General features: G+C 57.7%; 1 protein-coding gene across 10 annotated transcripts in view; it reads right to left on the reverse strand.

The window, feature by feature from the left end:
• The window catches only part of MPRIP (myosin phosphatase Rho interacting protein), a 110154-nt gene that overhangs the window by 52126 nt on the left and 38674 nt on the right, over window positions 1-19354 (reverse strand). For all 10 annotated transcript variants that reach the window (XM_068909099.1, XM_068909108.1, XM_068909106.1 and 7 more), the window contains exons 4-5: window positions 7982-8133; window positions 3174-3258 (exon numbers count right to left, since the gene is read on the reverse strand). In XM_068909099.1, coding sequence (XP_068765200.1) covers window positions 3174-3258; window positions 7982-8133 — 237 coding nt within the window. The remainder of the gene's footprint in view (window positions 1-3173; window positions 3259-7981; window positions 8134-19354) is intronic.

Raw genomic sequence — 19354 nt, forward strand, 5'->3', positions numbered from 1 at the left:
TCCGTGCACCGCCGCCCGCCAACCCCCTGCTTCCCCAACAAGCTGCAAACTGACCTCCGTTTTCTAGAAACCCCCTTGGAAACATCATCCTAAAAGAGCAGGATTTGGAAGGTAAATGCTCCACATTTCCTTGATCTGAAAGCCTGAAGCCAGTAGTCAGCTTAGGAGATGTATTTTTATACATCCCATACACACACCCCCACGTAATTATTTCTAGATATGTATTTAATTAGACAGAGAGATGAGGGTCAAAAAGCAGTCTATAGGCAAGCAGAGAAATTAAGTCTTTGCGATTCAGAGACATGAACGGCTCAAAACAGGGGCGTACGCAAAGTCTTGAAAGCCAACGTCCGGTCGGAGTTGCGCTAGGAGAGGTTTGGGCAGGCACGAGGCCGCCGCGTCCTTGGGCAAACCAGCCCCGAAGCAGCGGGTAACAACTCCGAGCGGCGACTTCAGCCGCCCGACACGCCTCCATCTCCAGGAACAGCAGCCGGCAGCCGCCGGCAGCGCGCCCGCTCTCCCGCAGCACGACAAAAACCGCGAGAGAAAGCCGGCCCTTTCCTGCCAAGCCTGCAGCGTGCTTGCAAAGCCAAGGTGAAAACACCCCGAGGAGGGCTCTGATGCTGCCCTCCGCGCGGCGCCCGCTAGCGCCGTGCTCCCCTTCGCTTGCACTGATTGCTCCCACCCCGGCGTCGGGCAGTGAGGAGAGGGGAAAAGATGAGGATGCCCCGGGACTGCTCGGCTCCAGCCAGGCCCTGCTGCCGTGGGGAGGAAGGAAGGACAGAAAAACGACCTCAGTGTGAGAAAAAGGAAAAAAGAAAAAAAAAATCCTCTTTTTCCTTTTTTTCAAATCACCGAGGCACCCATCCCTCCCTGAGCGGCTCTCGGACACGATCCACCGCCGGATTAGAGGGCGGCCGTCTTTAAAAAGAAATTAGGCTTTCTCTGCCGGCGCACGGAGAGAGGCCTGAAAGGCAGCCAAGTTCAACAGGAGCCATTTCGCAGAGGGCCACTTGGCGCTGGTTCTGTCCCGGGCACCCTCTGGCCGTCCCCTCCCGTCGCCCGGCCGCGGTGCCGGCAGCAGGGAGCCCGCGTCCGCACCGAATCGGCCCTGCACCCGGCCTCTGGCCAGGCCCTGGATGTCAGAAAAGCAGCCGGTCCGGTGGAAAAACCCACCGGGCGGGGATGCTCGGCCGGCGCAGAGGCCAGCCGCGAGCGGGCCGGGCCGGGCCGAGGAGGGGAGCCACAGGCCGAGGGCTCCCGTTGCGCGGGCCACGCGCCCGGACCCCGCGCCGGGGGAGCCCGGCCGAGGGCTGCGGGGAGCGAGCGGCCTCCCAACACGCGGTTCCCTTATTTGGTGCTCCGGAGCTCGGATCCTGCATGGTTTCCAAGAAGTTGCCATGGTGACGAAACGTAACCCAGAATGACGTTTTTCTGGCTCCGTGCCCCTCTCCTTCCCCCCCGGCCCCCCCCTCTCCGGCCCCCTCCTGAACCCAGCTGGGCTTTGCTGCTGTGCAGGGCTCCTCGCTCACCGCTGTCCCTCCCCGCTCACGGGTACGGGGCCGCACGTCCTGCCCGGCCGCAGCGGCTTCCCAGCACGCCGGAGGTGGCACGCCGGCGAGGCAGTCTCCATGGGCTTGCAGAAGAGGCCAGGCTTGAGGTTGGGCAACTTGTAACACCTCAGGACTCAGCCACGGAGCGAGGCGGTGCCTCCTCCGAGCATCACTGGAGCCACGGTGCTTGACGGGCTGTCACCAGCCCAAGCCTTTGGCAGGGGTGGCGCAGAAAACCTATAATACAACCTGCAAAATGATGTTTTTCTCCCATTTTTCCCCTGTTGTCCGGAACCTCTTAGCTTAGCGAACTTGATTCAGGCGAACACCACGTGAAACCCAGCCACGGCCCTCCTCGCATCCGCACAATCCTGAGGACTTCGCCATGGGGGAATCCAAGGGGAACTTAACAGTTCCCCCCAGCCAGAAACCAGGGGCCGGGGGAGGCCTGGAGCTCCTTCCCGACCGCCGGAGCGGCGGGCAGGGCAGCGCGCGGGTCGGCCGGCTGAGCTCTCCCAGCCGGCCCCTCTCAGCAGCCAGCCCGCGGCGGCAGGACACGCACGCGGAGGTCAGGCCGCTCCGGGGCCGCGGCCGTTCTCAGCCCCGGAGCCGGACGAGCGCGGCCTCGGGGTCAGATTCCAAATCTGTGGGATTCTCCCCCACTCTGGCCACGTGGGAGCCTGGCAGGAATGAGTGAGTCATGGCCAGCTCCGGCTTTTACCATTTATAGTCAAAGTGAGCGCGAAGCCATCGCCGAGTCCCTGGAGAGCACAGCTCCCGTCCCAAAGCTCCCAGCCCAGCCCTGGCCTTTAGTATTTCCCTTTCATTCTTATTATCTTCAGGGTCATCTCAAACGGGGTAACTGGAGCCCTATGGAATTTCGGCATGTTTCTGCCTAAAAGGCCCAAGAATGGCCAGGACCCCTTGCCCATCTTCTCAAACCTCACCGGGTGCCATGCACACCCCTACCTCCCCGGGAGACCGTTCGGAGCGCTACGATCCGCCGCTGGGAGAGCACGTGTTACAGCGCTGATGCAGCGGGGAGAAGGGACGGCAGCCGGCAAACAACACACACAGGCACGCGGCTTCGTCACGCGCCCTGCGCAATCTAAGCACTGGCAGCCCTCTCCTCTGGCCACGCACCTTCACCAGCCTCACCACTGCTGCCCGCAAACCCCGTCCCACACAGCCTGCCTGGAGAAAACAGGATTAGATGGAAACGGTGACCAGGAGAGACCCATCCGTACTGTGAGCAACTCCGAGAGAGCCCAGATGGGAAAGAGTGGGCAGAAGGTTTAAATGCTGCTGCTGCAGGACTTTTCAGACCAGGCTAACCAGGCAACACAGCACATGCATCCTCAAAGCCAGGCAAGGGACAGCATGTGACCCTGGGAACTGACATCCAGAAATTAATTCACATCATCCTTGCTACCCGGGCTCTCTCCCCTGCTTTCACCCTCCGCAAACACAGCCAGCAGCCCACGTCTCATGTCAGCCCGGCTCACAGTGGGGGAGAACTTCCCTGGGAGCCGAGCAGCGCTGTGGCCTGAGGGGAATACAAACTGTTCCCCTTGGGGGCCACAAGGGACTGGGCCACAGTGTGTCACCACCTGGGGTTACCTGAGGAGTTGGGGGCTCTACCTTCCTCTTCTTCTTCTGATTCTGCTTGTTCGTCCTCGGATAGACTATCAACATCTCCAGCCACCTGTGAGAAAGGAGAGCAAAAGGTGAGGTTTGTCCTGAAGGACAGTGAGGAAGGAAGGCAGGGAGGGGATGGGAGTGATGTTCGCGCTCAGGCATGGGGTGCAGACACCGCTCATGGGTGCAGACCCCAAAGCTATTCCCCCTGTAATGTGGGGAGTCCTCTGATCACGCCACCCAGGTAGACACACCCTCATCCTTCCTTCGAACCTCTCCCTTGCAAGGAAACTTCTTGGCTGCCCTCCAGAGATGGAGCTTGTGTCGTGTGGCATTTGGGAGGCATCAGCATTTCCATTACTAACCACAGTTTTCAGGGCTTTATAACTTGGCCATTAAAATTCCCCTGAGCTAGAACTTGGCATGCAGAAGAACTCAACCTCTCCAAGATGGCTAGGGTCAACACGGCAAATAGTACCCAAAAATCGTCCCAACACTCAGCAACCACGTCTCAAGGGAAAAACAACTTCTGAGGAAGGACAGGAGAGGAGGAGGGACAGGGGACAGCTACAGGGCAACCCCAAGACTGCTTCGACTCAACCACCGCTTTGCTCCAAGAGAGAGGCAGTGGCAAAGGATAACAAGGGACAGGAATTCAAGGATCCTGAAAGACAGCGGAGAGCTTGTCAAAAGCATGCTATCAGAGCAGGCAGATCTTCCCTGGCAGGACCTTCTCTCCTCTTTTTCAGAGATGCTAACACCAACGCGTTGCACACAATGCATTTTTGTCTAGAAAGGGCAGGGTAAACTTGGCATTCAGAAGACCAGCCCCTGCACAAGTCATTTGCTTGATGGATTCCCCTATGCCTTGCCACTATGGCCTGACCAGCTGCCTGGGTATCCCTGTTAACTCAGTCACGATCCATGCACTGCTGGAAAATTTTCATGCTTCAGATTTTCATGCTTTGCTCTCCTATCCCCCCCACTTTGCATGCTGCTGTTGTAAAGAGTTTTGAGATGACCACATCAAGTGGGCTTTGGTTAAGCAATAAATGCCAGAAGCATGCAATGAGCGTAAAACAAATTCTCCCTGAGCCGGGGAAATCTTCCTGTCGTGCTGCAACTGCAAATGAAACTCATCTGGCTTGGAACCAGAATGGGACTTTTTCAGGATGATTAATGCTTGCAGTCAGAAGCAAACGCACTGCTTCAAAATACGATGCTGGGCCAATGAACAATAAATCAGCCCCACCTTGCTCCGCAATGTCTCTCCCTCTCGGCACTGCTAGCACGATCCGGGAACAAAAGGCTGAACTCTGCGCTGGAACATGGGGGAGAGGGAAAAGCCAAGCAGGGCACGGAGGGGCAGTCTTGCCATGTTTTGGGGCATAACAGAGCAGGAAAAGGAGCCTGAGGATGGGGATGAAGGGAAGTGGCAGCGCAACAGGGCCGGGTCAGGGGAGCAGAACTCAGCAAGAGGCCGTGGGAGGCTGCTGATTCTCTGGGAAGGGAAGGAAAAACAGGAACCCCCTGCAGAGCAGATACGAGCTCGAGACCCAGAGCAGGATGAGCCCTGGGAGATGGCTCTGGCCAGCCTATGGCACAAGCATGCTCTCCCACCCCGGCCTCTGACTGGCAGGGCAAGAAAGGGCGAAGCAGTCACTAAAGGCCTTTTAAATATGTAACAGCAACCATCGCCCATGAGGGCAAAGGAGTCAGTAAAGTGCCTGTCCAGGAAATGGACTCTCCTGAAGACAAGGCACTTGCACCCTCTCCTCAGCAAGGTCTGATGAAGCATGTGCACCACGAAAACCAGGGGGCTGGAGGAGAACAGGAGCATTCAACTACAGCCGCTACTGCTTTGCTAGCTGGATTGCCCTGAAAGTTGGCCAAACGCTATGCTTTCAGCGCCACACAAGCCTCTCCTTTGCAGGGAGAGCCTTGTGCCTTCCCAAGTGATGGTCCTCCCTTCAGAGGGTCATCAGCAAGGTCCCAAGCCCATTAAAAAGATATATATCGCTTGACCATGCGGAGACCCCACTGGCAGGAATGAGCCTGTTTGTTTGAGGGAGCTGAGACTCGCTTTCAGCAACACCTGGCATCCACAAGGGCTAGAGGTATCGTTTTACAGGCAGGACCTCCCCAAAAATGCCTCCCTCCACCAGCATCCATCACTCCCGCCTCGGCTGGAGGAGAGGAGCCTGCCACCTTGTCTCACCACCTGTCCAGAGCCAGCTCCTCCACGGCACGCTTGCCTCATGCCTGCACTCATCCGAGACAGGTGCTTGGCATCCCAGCTCTGGAAAGACAGGTCTGCCCGCCTGATGTGGCGCATGCCACGGCCGAGAAGGGTGGAGGAGAGAGGGGGGATCGCCCACATTCACGTTTCTCAGTAGAGCATTGGACATCACAGGGAAATTTTAATACACGAAAAGTAAACATCTGAGCCAATTCCCAAGCTCTCTGCAGGAAAATGCCTATTTCAGTTAGTATTTGTTAAAATGAGAGAGTCACAACCAAAGAGAATGCTTGAAAACATAAATCATTTCAACAGGAAGCACCAAATTCTTTCATTCCAAGATTTGGAAGAGAGGAGGAGAAAATGGCATGCTTCTGGAAGAACGGGAAAAGTGTTTCATCCCTTTAGCTTTCTGTTCTGGTTTCAAATGTCAACTAATTTTGAAACACTGAGTTTCCCCTTGGGATAAAATCTCTGCTCCCCAGTCTCTCCTTTCTCTCTGTTCGTTTGTAGCTGGGAGCTTTTCCGCTGGCAGCATCAGAGCAGAGCTCAGCGGTGGAGCAGCCTGGGAGGAAGACACCAAGCGCTGAAGGTGCCGGGTCCTGCCTGGAGCAAGGAAGGGTCATGACCCATGAGGACCAGCACAGGAAATGTTTGCAGGTGAACAGCACAGCATCACCATCTTTTGATCCGTGCTGATGGGCTCAGTGCTCGAAAAGCACCCTCACCACCGCTGCATTCAATCCGAGCCCATGTTGGCAGGAGAAAGAAGGACAAGGATGTTTCTAGGCCACCATCCAACACCTGGAGTTGGGAAATCTACTGGGATTTGCTCTCTTTAGTGGCTTAATCTTTGGCGTTGCTGAGCAACCACATCCCAGTGGCAGTCACTCGTAAGAGTGACGATATTTTAATCTTCCTCTAAGGTCAGATGCTCATTTGGGACCGGGGGGTGGTGAGTTGTAACCAAACCCCTCTATTTTCCCTCCCCACAGAGAACAAGCAAGGAATAGACAGACACTGAGAAGACAAGACTGCCACAGGGACATGAATAAATATAGAGCAGAGATGGCCGAGGATGCCATGCCTGCCCCAGGGGCACCGACGAGGACCCGGGGATATGTGACACTCAGGGCTGGACAGGCAGCCCTGGGACTACCCAAACCACCTCTGGTGTGGAGACAGGGGGACCTGGGGTGGCTCAAGGGCTCCACAAAGGCCAGCATCAGACTGTAAGGACACCAAATGCATTGAATCTGCCTAGCTGGAAAGCTGCCCCAGGAACCTGCACCCAGCAGCGACTCTGGGTGGGACACATGAACGGACGCTGCGGCAAAAGCACTAGCTACTGCAGAAGTCACCCCAGCACAGATCATCTCCTGGCCCAACCCTGCGTTCACCCTGAGCCGAGCCTCTTCCCTTTGCTAATAAAAAGTTCCTTTTTTCCCTGCTAGGACCAAAGCTGCCAAGGCCAGCCCAGGAGCGTCTCAGCATCAGATGCGCTCTCCAAACATTCAACAAACGCTCCAGTGTAATTCAGCTCTCTCCCGCGGGTAAACGCCTCTGTTGTTCTGCAGCAGTAAGCAGGATATTGCCCAATGGCAGACAACAAAACTGACCTGAAAATGGTGGCCTTCCTAAGTAACTAGTGACTCAAGAACATCTCAGCCTTGGGGCCCAGCCAAGGCTCCTAAATGAGACTGAGCTTTCTCAATCACTGGCTCTATAAGGTGTCTGGCCAGCACATTGGGAAGCCTCAGGCTCCAGCCCAGCAGGCATGGTGGAGCACGCGCACTAAGCACCGAGGAAGGACTTAAATCATCCAGCGCTGCACAGGTCTCCGCTGAAGTCAGTGCTCATGCTCACGCCATAAATCTGGCAGCTCAAGGGGATTGTACAGGCTCCTGCTGTACTGCAGAGCACCAGGTGACTGCAGGGGTCCAAGAGGCAGGGGAGCAGAGAAGGGAAAAGAAAACCTGCCCTTGCCAAAAAGGAGGAGAAGACTGAGGCTGACCGTGAGGAAGCAATTACACACCGCCCCCGGGATCACCCTTGTAGCAGGCAGTTGCCAACACATTTGAAGCATAATCTCTTTATGCCTTCCAGTTCCTTCCTCGGGGAGTGCATCTGTGCCCGACCTGTCCAGATGTGCAGCGCACGCTCTGCCAGGCAGCTTCCATGCTCCCTGTTGAAATTGGCCAGCGTGGCTGTTTTGGTTTCCATTGCCAAAGTGCGCAACGAAGATAAAAGGTGAGCTTAGTGCAAAGCCCTGCAAGAGCCCCATGCAGCCTCCTGCACAGCATGTGAGCAAGTCTGCCAGCCCTGCTACCACTGAGCAGGGCCATAGAGCCCCTCTCCCTCCAGGGCAAACCTGGGGAAGGTGCAAAAAACCCCATGTGGTTGCAGTGACCCATGACACACGAATCAATCTTGGTGTGTAGCGCCATTGCTATGGTGGGGCTGCGCTTGGACTTGGCGTTACCCACCCTCCTCTTCCTCCCTGCTGAACAAAGAGCCCCGAGCGTGGCTCAGCCCCCAGGTCTCCACTCACCCGCTGATGATCTCCTTGTTCTCAGCTCGGATGAAGTGCTCCTTCTCTGGGGTCAGGATGCACAAGGAGAATTTCTGCCCCGTCCGACTCTCCCCGTCCACCACATCTGTGCACTGGTTCATGTTGATGGTGCCCTGCGGGAGGGTTGTCGGCTGAAGAGGAAGGAGAAAGGAAGAACATTTAAACAGAGAAGGACAGATGAGTGCAGAGTTCACCTTGAGTCCTAAAACCTCTCCTTGTGGACACTGGCATCTGATGGACCAAGGCTTTCGCAACCCTGCCACTGGCAGGAACTGATTTTGCCCTTCCTGCTGCAGAGAGGCGCTTTGCCCCACTGCCCGCAGGCCAGGCCAGGCCGAGCTCTGCCCACAGGTGCCCGGAGCCGTCCTGGCAGGGCTGGTCCCCACACGCGTGCCAGCACGGAGCAAACCCCTGGGGACACAAACCAGCGGGCACAAGCCCAGCTGGCCCATCCAGGTCCACCTTTGCCAGGGAGACAAGAGCCTTCCTATTCCCAACACCTGGGGAAGGATCACCGCCTCGAGGCAGCGTGGGGGTGCCACTGCCACGTACCGAGCCGTCGGGTTCGGGTTCGGCTTCGGAGCCATACGTACGACCCACAAAGCCTGCAGCTGGGCAGCGCGGAGGGCTCTTAGGGAGCGCTGTTTCCACCCCAACCCTCCCTTCCCTTGCTCGGGGGATGTCCCCCTCTCAATCCCAGCGCTGTGCATTGCCCAGCCTCGGTTGGCCAAAGTGGGCAGGAGGGCTGGAAAAAGCAGCGAAGCGCTGCTCGGCTGCTCCGTGGAGGCGCAGGCACGCTGGGGCTGCCCTGCGCAGCCCCCGTCTCGCCCCGCACCACGGCGTTTCCCCAGCGCAGCTACGTGCAGGAGCGTTGCGCTGCTCCGGGGCTGACCTTTGCTGGAAGAGGCCGGGAAGGGGGGAGCATGGTGGGGAAGAGGGGGCGAATCTGCTTTTTCATCAGGCTGGGCCAGCAGCCAGCCAGGCCGTGAGCACACACACACACACACGTCGAGTTTTTCCCAGTAAAGTTAATGAAACATGGGAGCTTGCTGGTGTCTCCCCTTGCCAGCCGCTCAGCCCACGCATGAACAGCTGCCTAAGCAGGTGCCCGAACTGCCCGGCCGGGCTGCGGGGAGGGACCGTGGCGTGCAAAAGGGGGTTTCATTTATCTGATGGGCTCTGCAGACACGGCGTCGCCTCCTGGCAGAGCTACTGCAGAGAGAACAGATTTGGGGAGAAAGCGGGGGGGGGATCTGCCAAGGGTTTCGCTCGGCCGGCCAGGGGCAAAGCCTCCCCGCCGCGAGGGCCTGTGATTTACACCACGCTGCCACGGGGGTGGCAGGATCCCGGCGCCGAGGAGGAGGATTTCTTGCATGGACACTCAGGTTTGGAGACACGGCCCCTCCGTCCCTGAACGAGGATCAAGTAGGAAGCGAGAGGAGCCGCCAAGTCCCTTCACCTGGCCACCGAATGACCCTCCTCGCTCCCGGCAGACCAAGCCCACCGCCGGCGGCCAGGAGCCAGCAGAGGTGCCCCGGCCAGAGAGCGCGGAGGGCCGGGACACGTGTTAGCGCTGACGAGAGCTGACAGGTCCATCTGGAGCAGCTCGGGCTCATCCGATTACCGCCCGGCCTCCTCTCCCCGAACCAGGGATTGCTGCGGCCTCCGTCCCCGTCCCCGACCCTGCCTCTCCCCGCAGAGCCCTCCCCAGCCCAGCACGGTGCCAGAGGGGTGCCCAAACTGTCTCGGCATGGGGACGACGCTCCTCGGCACCTGCCTGCGGCGGGAGGAGGCGTCGATCGCGGCTCCGCTGCGGGGCCGCTCGCCCTCGCGGCTCCCCGGGCAGCGCCTGACCCCTCGCCAGGGACACGAAAACGCGAGCGGAGGAAGCCTGCACCGAGCAGGCATCCAAACCAGCTCCGCTGCTGTTTCCTCGCCCCCGGCGAAGCCTCCTTGCACCCTCCAGATGGCAAGGCCAACAGGGTGAATTATTTTTGGCAGTCTCTGCTGAAGGTTTTTCCATGGAAACAGGCTCCCCTGCCAGCAAAACACCTTCCAGAGCGGCCTGCGCAGTGCAGGAAAGGAGCCCGGTGGGGACTACGGAGAGCTGGGAACGGCCCCAGCCTGCAGCCCCAGGACACGCGTTTCAGCCCTCCGAGACCCCTGGTTTACCCATCCGCAGAGCAGGAGAAATGTCCCCCTTTCCCCCCGTTCAAGGCTTTTCTTGAGGCTGTGCCTCGAGATCGACTAAGGAGAGGAGGAGAGCGTCCCAAGACGGCTCAGAAACAGCCCTACGCGGTGGGGGATGCTGGAGGTGGCAGCGCCCAGCCCGGCGCGGGGCACGTCAGCCTTCAGTCCGGGACACCAAAACCTCTTTGTCCTTTCTGAAAACCAGCATCAGTGTCCACGGATCCTGCAGGGGGAAGGAGCACAAAGCCGAGCACAAACCTACATCGCATCTCGAGCACGGCCTGCCTTCTTCAGCCGGTGTCATAGGAAGTCAATTCCTAAGAGGATTTTTTGTCTTAGACAACAAAAATAAAATCCCGCTTTCCGGTAGCTATAAAAATCCTACGGAAAAACTTTCTCCCGCTCCAAGCAGAGTCTTAGAAACGTTCTGTCTCACTTGGCTTTGGCACAGCCAAGGCTTCCAGGACCATAAAACTCTGGATTGCTGCGTGGGTTCAATCCTGTTCCCTACCCGGAGCGTTTTTACACCACAGAACACAATCAGGACACAGAAAAAAAAGGGATGAGGGCTTCTCCACCTGATTCACCAGTGGACACCCCGGGCTACTGACTCGCTCCCTCTTTACCACCTGCACCCTTAAAATTCCTGGGAGGCACTGCAGGTATCAAAGCGCAGTGAGGGATTTGGCACATCTTGCCAAAAGCAAGCAGGACAGGAGGAGACAGCTCCTTGCGAAACATCTCTCTTCTCCTCCCGCCTTAGCCCCATGGCAGGGTTCAGAGCAGCTTCCCCAGTTGCTCACACCCAGGCCGACCAACGCACACCTGCAGTGGAGCAGCCGGTTTTGGGCCGGCTCCCACCACCGGGCCGGCTCTCCGAAGTGGTTTTGCTCCACACCCATCCTTGCAATGGCTAAAATGTGCATCTCGCGAGGCTCAAGAGCAGCCCGCCACGTCAGCCCCCATCTACGCTGCCTCTTCAACCCCTCGCACCGCGGGCAAGGGCACTCCGAAAAGATCTGGCATCGACACGGCTTTGGGAAGCCTGCGTTGAGCGTGAACGGAGTCCCCAAGCCGTCTGACCCGACCCGGGGGGTGCAGCTCGGGGACACAGATAACTCCCTTTGCCTTCTCCGCCTGAAAGCAGGAGGGAGTAGAAGAGGGAAGAAAACGCACTGCGGCCAGACCCGACGCCAGACAGCCGAACGCGCCCCGCGCACGGGCAGCCTCTCCCAGCGCCCTGCACGCTCCCCCACGCCTCCCGGGAGGAGAGCAAACCTGACAGGCAAACAGCCTCGCTCGGGAATTATTCAGATTTTTTATCCCCTTCCTCGGAGCCAAAACAGGCACTTTGAAGCAAAGTGAAATGCAAATACGATGAGGTGGAAAGACGCACAAACAAATGCAAACTCCGCGGAAGGAGAGGCTGAGACGCGGCACCCTCGGCGAGGACCTTCCCACCCCTGGGCTAAAGCAACGCCCCAGGGAGCGCTTCAAAAACAAGCAGGGAGCCCGAACAGAGGCCTCCGGAGGGGTGGCGATCACTCACTGCCGGTCCCCGACTCCCGGCCTGCCGCAGCATGAAGGAAGAAGAGGTGGCAGACGGCCCGGCCCGCGTGTCTGGGCTGCCGGCCGTCGCCAGCCTGCCCGACGGCTGTCCTCGCGAGGCAGGAGGCAACGCCGCCGGGCAGCAACGCGGGAGCAAAGGAGACGGGACAGACTCCGCAATAAGGCACACGGACACCTTCCCGGTGTCCGCCTCCAGCTAGCGCTGGCTGCATTTTACTGCTCGGATGGGTTTTCTCAGGGTTGGGGATCCCAGGGAAAATAAAAGCCATGCTGGTCCCTGCGCTGGTCCTCGGCCAGGTGAGGACTGTGTGGCTCTGGCAACTGGAAGGGGAAGGGAATAAACAAATGCAAAAAAAAGAAAAGGGAGCTGTTACAGGGCAGAGACGCCAAAACAATAACAAGGCAGGGATTTCAATCAAGCCTTTGAAGAGCAGGCGCTTTGATACAAGGTTAGCATGTGTATTAGGTCTGACCCTAGGGCCAAAGGAAGGCTTTGCACTCAGGCAAGGCAGGATGGACATCCAGGGCTCAGCCCTGTCTCCATCCTGCCCACCTCGGCCATCCCTGCCGCGGGGACAGCCTCTGTCCCCAGGCCCTGCCCCTGCTGCCTGCCTGGCCTGGCCTTTGCCATTTCCCCTGCTGCTTTCAATGGGACCCAGTGCACCCAGCACCCAGAGCTAGATTTGGTGCCCAGATATGTCTTTCAGTTGGGAAAATTTGGCGGAGGACTGGAAGCACGTCCGAATACATCAGCATAGAAACAGAATTAACCCCACCTTTTTGAGCGGGGCAAAAAGCAGCACTCCCCACGTGCCAAGAGGCCATCTCTAACCAAGCAAGGACAGGGAGCCCCAGATGTGCTCGTGCCCTGCCGTTCGCAGCGCGCCGGAGCGGAGCGGGGAGCACGCGCACCATATGAGCAGCTACGGCTCTCCACACTGCCAGTATCAGCAGAGGAACCGGAGCCAAGAAACAATTGCATTACTGTTTCCCTCTGGTATGACAGATCCATATTTACATACACACGTGCTCACAGCATCTCCCACGATACTAGCACAAAACCTATAGTACATGCTCTTTCTCCCGGGTACCCGGGATGCAAGTCACGCTGCACTGTGCTCTCCACCGGTGTAACTCCAGCAGCCTCCCAGGCTGGCTTGGACGAGACACAAAACCCTTCCGCGGCAAAGGACGCACAGCAGCGTCGGAGAGAAGGCGGCGTCTCTTCCCCACCTCCTCTCTGCCTTGTGCAAGCTATGAATCATTTCCTGATAGGGCTCCATCTTCTCCGAAACCAAAGAATGGGAAATGTCACAGCCAACAGGAAAGGAATAAAGTGGCCCAATTTATGTTCTTCGGGGAATTAAACAAAGCAGCTTTGCTCCCTGCCCGCTCATGCCACCAGGACGCTCAATAGGTAAAGTCTATCCCCACCTGATAGCAAAGAAATTCCTACTACTGTTTTCATGCCTTTGGGATTTCAAGGCAATGGGTCCCTTCTACTCAGCCAAATTCACATCCACAGCTGGAGGCTACAGCCAGCAGCTGGGGAAGACCACGCTTAAGCACACCAAGCTCCATCCACCTTGCTCGCTGCCAGCTGGGCTCCCAGACGTCATGCAGAGCTGGGCACAGGACGTGCGCGAGCAGCCAGGGCTGCGGCTCCATCCCTCCCCTGCTGGATCCCTGTGGGCCTCGCTGCAGAGGACAGGGCTGCGCTTGCCCTGCTCCCCCAGCCCCACAGCTCCTGTGCCTGAACACCCGTCCACCCGCCTAGGGCTCAGACCTCCATGGGAAGTCTTGCAGCAGTGTTCAGTCTTGCATGACCGAACCCAAGTGCAGCAAGGTGGGTAAGGCATTCCCCAAGCAGTGGGACCTCTGCAAAGGCAACGTTGAGGATGGGCACTGATGGCAAGGCACTGCATATCTGCGCTTCGTTCCCAAGGATTTCTCCAGACCACAAAGCATGTCCATCTGTCAGCTCTGGTACCAGCAAGTCAGAGCATCTTCAAATTTTGTCAGCCTTCAGAGCAAGCATCTCTCATCACACTTTTCCCCAGCTTGGTGTGACGGCCTCTGAAGACGGGGTCATCTCCTGTGGCTCTGTCCTGCCCTCACCCTGCTCTCTGGGTGTTAACTGGAGTCTATTTTGGGAGCTGCTTTTTGGGCACCTGTCCCATGGCAAATGGGCAGAGACCCACCAAACTGCTTCAATTAGGCCCTGAATTACTTATGGCCACTGGGCTGGGTTCCAAATGCTCCATATCTCATTTCCAATCCCGGCTTCCCCATAGTGTGTGAACAAATAACATGGGAGGGAGAAGGAACAGTTATGAAGGAGGGAGAAAAAAAAAAAAAGAAAATTGTTTACAAGCTCCCAGGAAGAAACCACAACTGAGATATTAAAGACGAGAACCACACGTTGCTGCACAAGAATGCAAACTCCTGGATGCTACACAATAAACACCTTTCAGATGCAAAGGGTTGATCTAACAAGTAAACGGGATTTATCTGCTCTAGACCCTCCTTACCATATGATTTTGAGAGGCTGAGGAAGGAACAAAGGATTTTTTTGGACTCGAGCATTTCCAAAGGTTAGAAAACTCTTGTTCAGCAGGGATCAGGGACTGCCACAGATCCTGGGTCCTGGTCCAAGCGTGGCTTTCTCCAAATATTTTCCCCCTCACTGGGGAATGCATCCTACAATGCCTGATCCAAAAGACAGTGGAGGTTTGCTCACGCACTGTACACAAGACAGCAGTAGGCAACCCCGTGACCAAGCTCTTGAGGCCCTATCTACACCCAGCTCGACCAGCATCTCTGAAGGACACGGCCAGTGCCCATGCGATTTTGCCAGAGCTATTACATATTGTGGATTGATGAAATCTGGAACACAACATTTAAAGAAAAGTGGTGGGGTAGGGGGAGGAGGAAACCAAACAAAAGGGACATTTTACTTTCTGCCAAGAACCAGGGGAAAAAAATCATTTGTCTCTCTCCCATGGCAGGCCGGTTGCCTTGGCACTGGGGCTCAGCCATCCTGCAAGGAAAGATCAAGGCTGGCTACCCACCACAGTCTCACCCCGCTGCAACGGCACAACACTGCACCGAGAAGGGCTCCAGTACAGGTTTGCTTTGCTTTTCAACGCTGCCCTAGTTTAGGAGGGAGCCTGGCAGGTCTGCAGAGGAAAAATCTATGCTGCCTCAGTAAATGCTTCATGACAAATGTCAATTTTCAGAGCTAAAATATTCATGAGGATGGCTGCCGATAAGGGAGCGCGCTGCTTATTCGGAGTGCTCCCAAGTGCTCTGCAAGGGCATCTGCTCCGTTCGCTGAAAGCTCCATCCATCGCCCGGTGTCTGGGACGCGGCCACCTCTGGAGAGCCGGCACCGCTGGCACTGCTCAAGGCGGGAGCCGAGCGGGATCGTAATCAGGCCACAGAGCGCGAGGGAGCGACATCACGCTCCCCGATCGCTCAGAGCAACCGAGGTAAAAAATGGCACAAAACGCAGAGAAAATCAGGCCGGCTTCGTTGGACAAGGACAGAAGCGGCCAGGGCGTGCGCCTCCGCGCTGCACAGAGCGGGAAGGGAGGGCAATGCCGCGGCGAGCCTGCCCCGAAATCCTCCAGGCTGCTGCGTGACCGGGCCGGGGACAATGGCAATGCTTTAATGAGCGTTTTAGGCTTCCTGCCATTAGACACAAAGCTATCGATACGGCCACAATGGAACTGGAGCTGTGTAGTGGGCAGATTTTATTACACGTATAGATCATCTAACAGGCTTAGCGTCCTGGATTTATTAAATTAGACAAAGGCTCTTGAAAACAACCTCAGTCAGCTCTGCAAAAGGATGGACTGGAGCAGTGCGCCGTCCAAGGAGAGCAGGAGCCCACACTTCTGCCTCCCCACACCTCAGTAAAAGCCAAAGCTGTCACCCCATCCTCTGCCTTTCCCCCCAGGGCAGGTCTCCCCTCTCTCCTAGGCTCTCACCGCTCCACCAGGAGGCATCTCCTGTGGTTCCCACCTGGACCACAGGCTGCCTAAGAACTATGTCCAGCTCCTCCGCTGCTGCAGAGCCCGCGGACCTGCCAGCCCTGCAGCAGAGCTGCGATCGACGCCTGCTCCAGACCCCAAGTGTCCCTGCAAGGCGGCGCAGGGCACTTACACCCATTCTCCAGACGTGGCACGGCAGCTAAGCAACGTACCCACCGGCGACGGCCAAGTCTGCCGCATCTTAAATCAGCACCGTGGTTTTAACACTGTCCTTTAACGCTGTCCGCTCGGCTGCGCTGTCCGAGCAGGGAGGCAGGGCTTTCAGTCGACTCCACGTCCCCTTGCGCTTGCAGACACCTGAGCTCAGCCTTTCCCAGCCACAGCCTTCCCCTTTCTGCAGCTACTGCTCGACAAGGCTACGGAGGAAACTCCGGCTTGCTCGGGCTTTGCACCAGGCAAGAGAAAAGCCAGTTGTTACTGTGGACAAGGGCACGCGATGGAGCAGCACGGATCCCCGCTGCACCTCAGCACACTGCCATCAGCCCTGCATGCCTTGGGCCCCTCTGCAGAGGTGGAGCAGCCCACCCCAAACCTGGAGCCTGTAAGGAATAGAGGGAAACGCCCCAAAATCTCACTCGCTCCCTGGAGTTCCTGCTATCCAAAAAGCATCACCACCCCCTTTTACAGACAGAGGAACAGAGGCACAAACAGCGCCCACCAAACGTGGCCTCGGCATCCGCCGGTATGACCCTGCCCCGGCAGTAAATCTCGCTCCCTGCTCGCCGGTGACGACAGCGGCGGCTCTCTGCCAGCCCGGGGAGCCGCGCGGGAGGACAGAGGAGATGTTCCCAGGTGCATGGCTGGGTGTGCAGACACACGGCCCCGCTCCAAAACGCACTGGGCCGTTTCCCACAGCCCCGTCACCAATTTCCTCACCGTCAGCCCCCTACTTGTCCATCGCGGATGCCGACGGCCGGCTCCCGCAATTTGCTTTGCCGCCTGTGTCTCCGAGGCAGGGCTGGGGGTGAAGTCGCCCGCCAGGCAGGTGGGCTGGGAGGATGGGTTTGCAAACCCTGTGCACGCTTGTCCCTGCACGCTGGGCCCCTGCAAGAGCCCTCGCAAGCCTCTACCAGGAGATAACACAACTTCAGCTTTGCTTTCGCCAGGGGGAAGGATTTTTCTTCTCCCGGAGCAGTTTGGGGAGGGGGCGAAGTGCCGGGGCTAGGGAGGAGAGTTCAGCCAGGGGCCGCTTTTAAGAAGAACCTGTGTTTACTTCCACAGACAGCGAGTCTAAACACAGAGCAAGGCCTTGCTGGCTGCCGAGCACCCTCGGGCTCGAGCCCGCAGCGCTGCTCCTCTCCCCGCCGCCACCCCGGGCAGCACCCAGCCCTGCGGGGCCCGGGCAACCGCGCTCAGGCCGCGCAGCCCCACCGGGTGCCGCAAAGGGGCTTCGGCCCCCAAAACGCCCACCCAGAGCCCCGGCTTTGCAGCCGGCGGCTCCGCGGGCGGCCCGGCGGGGATTTGCAGGCGCTCTCCGGAGAGGGCCCAGCCAGGGGTGCGCGAGAGGCTGGATCTGAAGCTCGTCCTGGCCTTATATGGCGATTCTCGCGCTGTGCGTACAGCTTTCAGCTGCTATCCACCTCAAAGCGGGGTCTGGAGTTGGCAGCCAGCTCCTCGCCTGCCTCTTTCCTGTTAACCTCTTTCCTGCCGGACGGCTCTGCAAGGTCCCGCGGCGAGGCTGGGCGCTCCGCGTCCCACCGCGAGGACGGCGAGGACAGGAGGGCCTGCGCGAGCCTGCCAGCCCCCTGCGTCGCAGCAGGGATCCCCCCTTTGCCGGCGGAGGTGGCCGCCGCGAGCAGGACGAGGCGGCCTCCCGCCGACGGAGGAGCGAGGAGGGCAAGGTCCCGCGCGCCGCCGCTCGGGGCCCTCCCGTCTCGCAGACGACCTGCCACAGCCCAGCCCAGCCCGGCTCGGTTTGGGGACCCAAACAAAAGGCACAGCGTCTCTCAAAAGCAGCCGACAGCTGGGCCGGCCGTGCCAAAGAAACGGGCTTGCAGCCTTGCAAACGCAACTCCTCTTTCCCCCTCGCCTCGAGGCTGCGCTCTGCTTACAGCACGGACACATGACAACCGAAACCAGCATTTAAGATGCAGAAAATCCTCCCCTCCTAGAAGGCGGGTGGGAGGAATAAACGATAAGAATCCGACCCCATCTGCTCACAGCTGCCAACATGGCATCTTCCCCGCTCCCCATGAACAGGCACAACAGCCACGGAGTCAAAAGGGAAGAAAGTATCTGTGGCATGCGAGTGGGTTGTCATGGTAATGAGCCAGATACCAAGAGCCCAGTGAGATCACACTCCCGTACTGTACTCGCAGAGAGGGACGGAGTTTAGTGCAAGGACCTTGGCATGCAAGTAGTTTGGAGGAGAAAACACAGTCATTTGGAGGTGGGAAGAAAAGGAGGGTATCATTTGCATTTTGATATTTAAATTTTAAATTGCATGGTTCAAAATTGGCCTTGTCAACTTTATTCTCCACCCCCTCGGTGTAGGAGACGAGCTGAATGGTCCCAGGTGGCCTCTGCATCGCTCCCCGCCACACGCGTGTGCACATACATGCACTCCCCTCCTGCCGCCCACGACCTCTGCTGCATGCCCGGCTCACACCAGCTCCTCCAAGGCAGCTCCCACCGCATCTCCCAGGGGGGAGAAGGACTCACCAAACCTGCAGAAACCACCTGAGAGACCCAGAAAGTGACAACGGGCACTGGGAGACACCAGTTTTGGACATAACTCAAAGTGCGAGTGAAACAGCAAGGGAGGTGGGAGGCTTAGACTGACATGGGATGACTTCCCACTCATGTTGGCCAGCGATCAAAGCACAGCTCAACCTCAGCTAGGCCTGGGATTTCTCTTTCACAGGAGTGAAGAGGTATAAACCTGGGCATGGGAATACAAGGAAAGCGATGGAAAAAAGGACCCTCTATCCCCACCACTGTCTCCGGTCAGAACGGTGCTGCTCACTAGCAGAGACAAGAAGCTACCCAAGGGGTTTTCACTGATCTTTTTGGTGTGACCTCCCAGGAAACCCCAACAATATGGGAGAACTAGTGAAGAAACCCAGATCCTGACAGCCAAAGCGGCATGAAGGTTTGCGATAACAAGACTAGTCTCACCCTGATCATACTTCTGCACACATGCAACATCCCATCCTTCTAAGGTCGCTCTGCTGTCACTCTGTGTAAATGGCTTCAAACCTCTGAAGTGGAAGACAAGTGCGAAGCACATCAGAAACAGAGCTGCTGTTGCACTGGCTCATGGGCTGTGCATCACCAAGCCAGGCCAAAACTGCGTTGCTGGGAGCTGCCAGAGGACCATTAGATAGACGTTTCCTTCCCCCCCATTCCTCAACTTTTTCCATTTTCTGGTTGCAGGAACATGGAGTGATTGAAAAGCAGGAGCCCTTGCAAGTGCCCAGAATGGGACCTGTCACTCCAGGGCCTTCCAAAATCAACAGTGGCAGACACTGAGAGGAAAAGTCTCCAGACTCTCAGCCATGGAATGAGTCTCCAGACTCTGATAAAGGAAATGGCCTTA

Source organism: Struthio camelus, chromosome 15 (assembly GCF_040807025.1).
Source record: "Struthio camelus isolate bStrCam1 chromosome 15, bStrCam1.hap1, whole genome shotgun sequence".
NCBI lineage: Eukaryota > Metazoa > Chordata > Aves > Struthioniformes > Struthionidae > Struthio > Struthio camelus.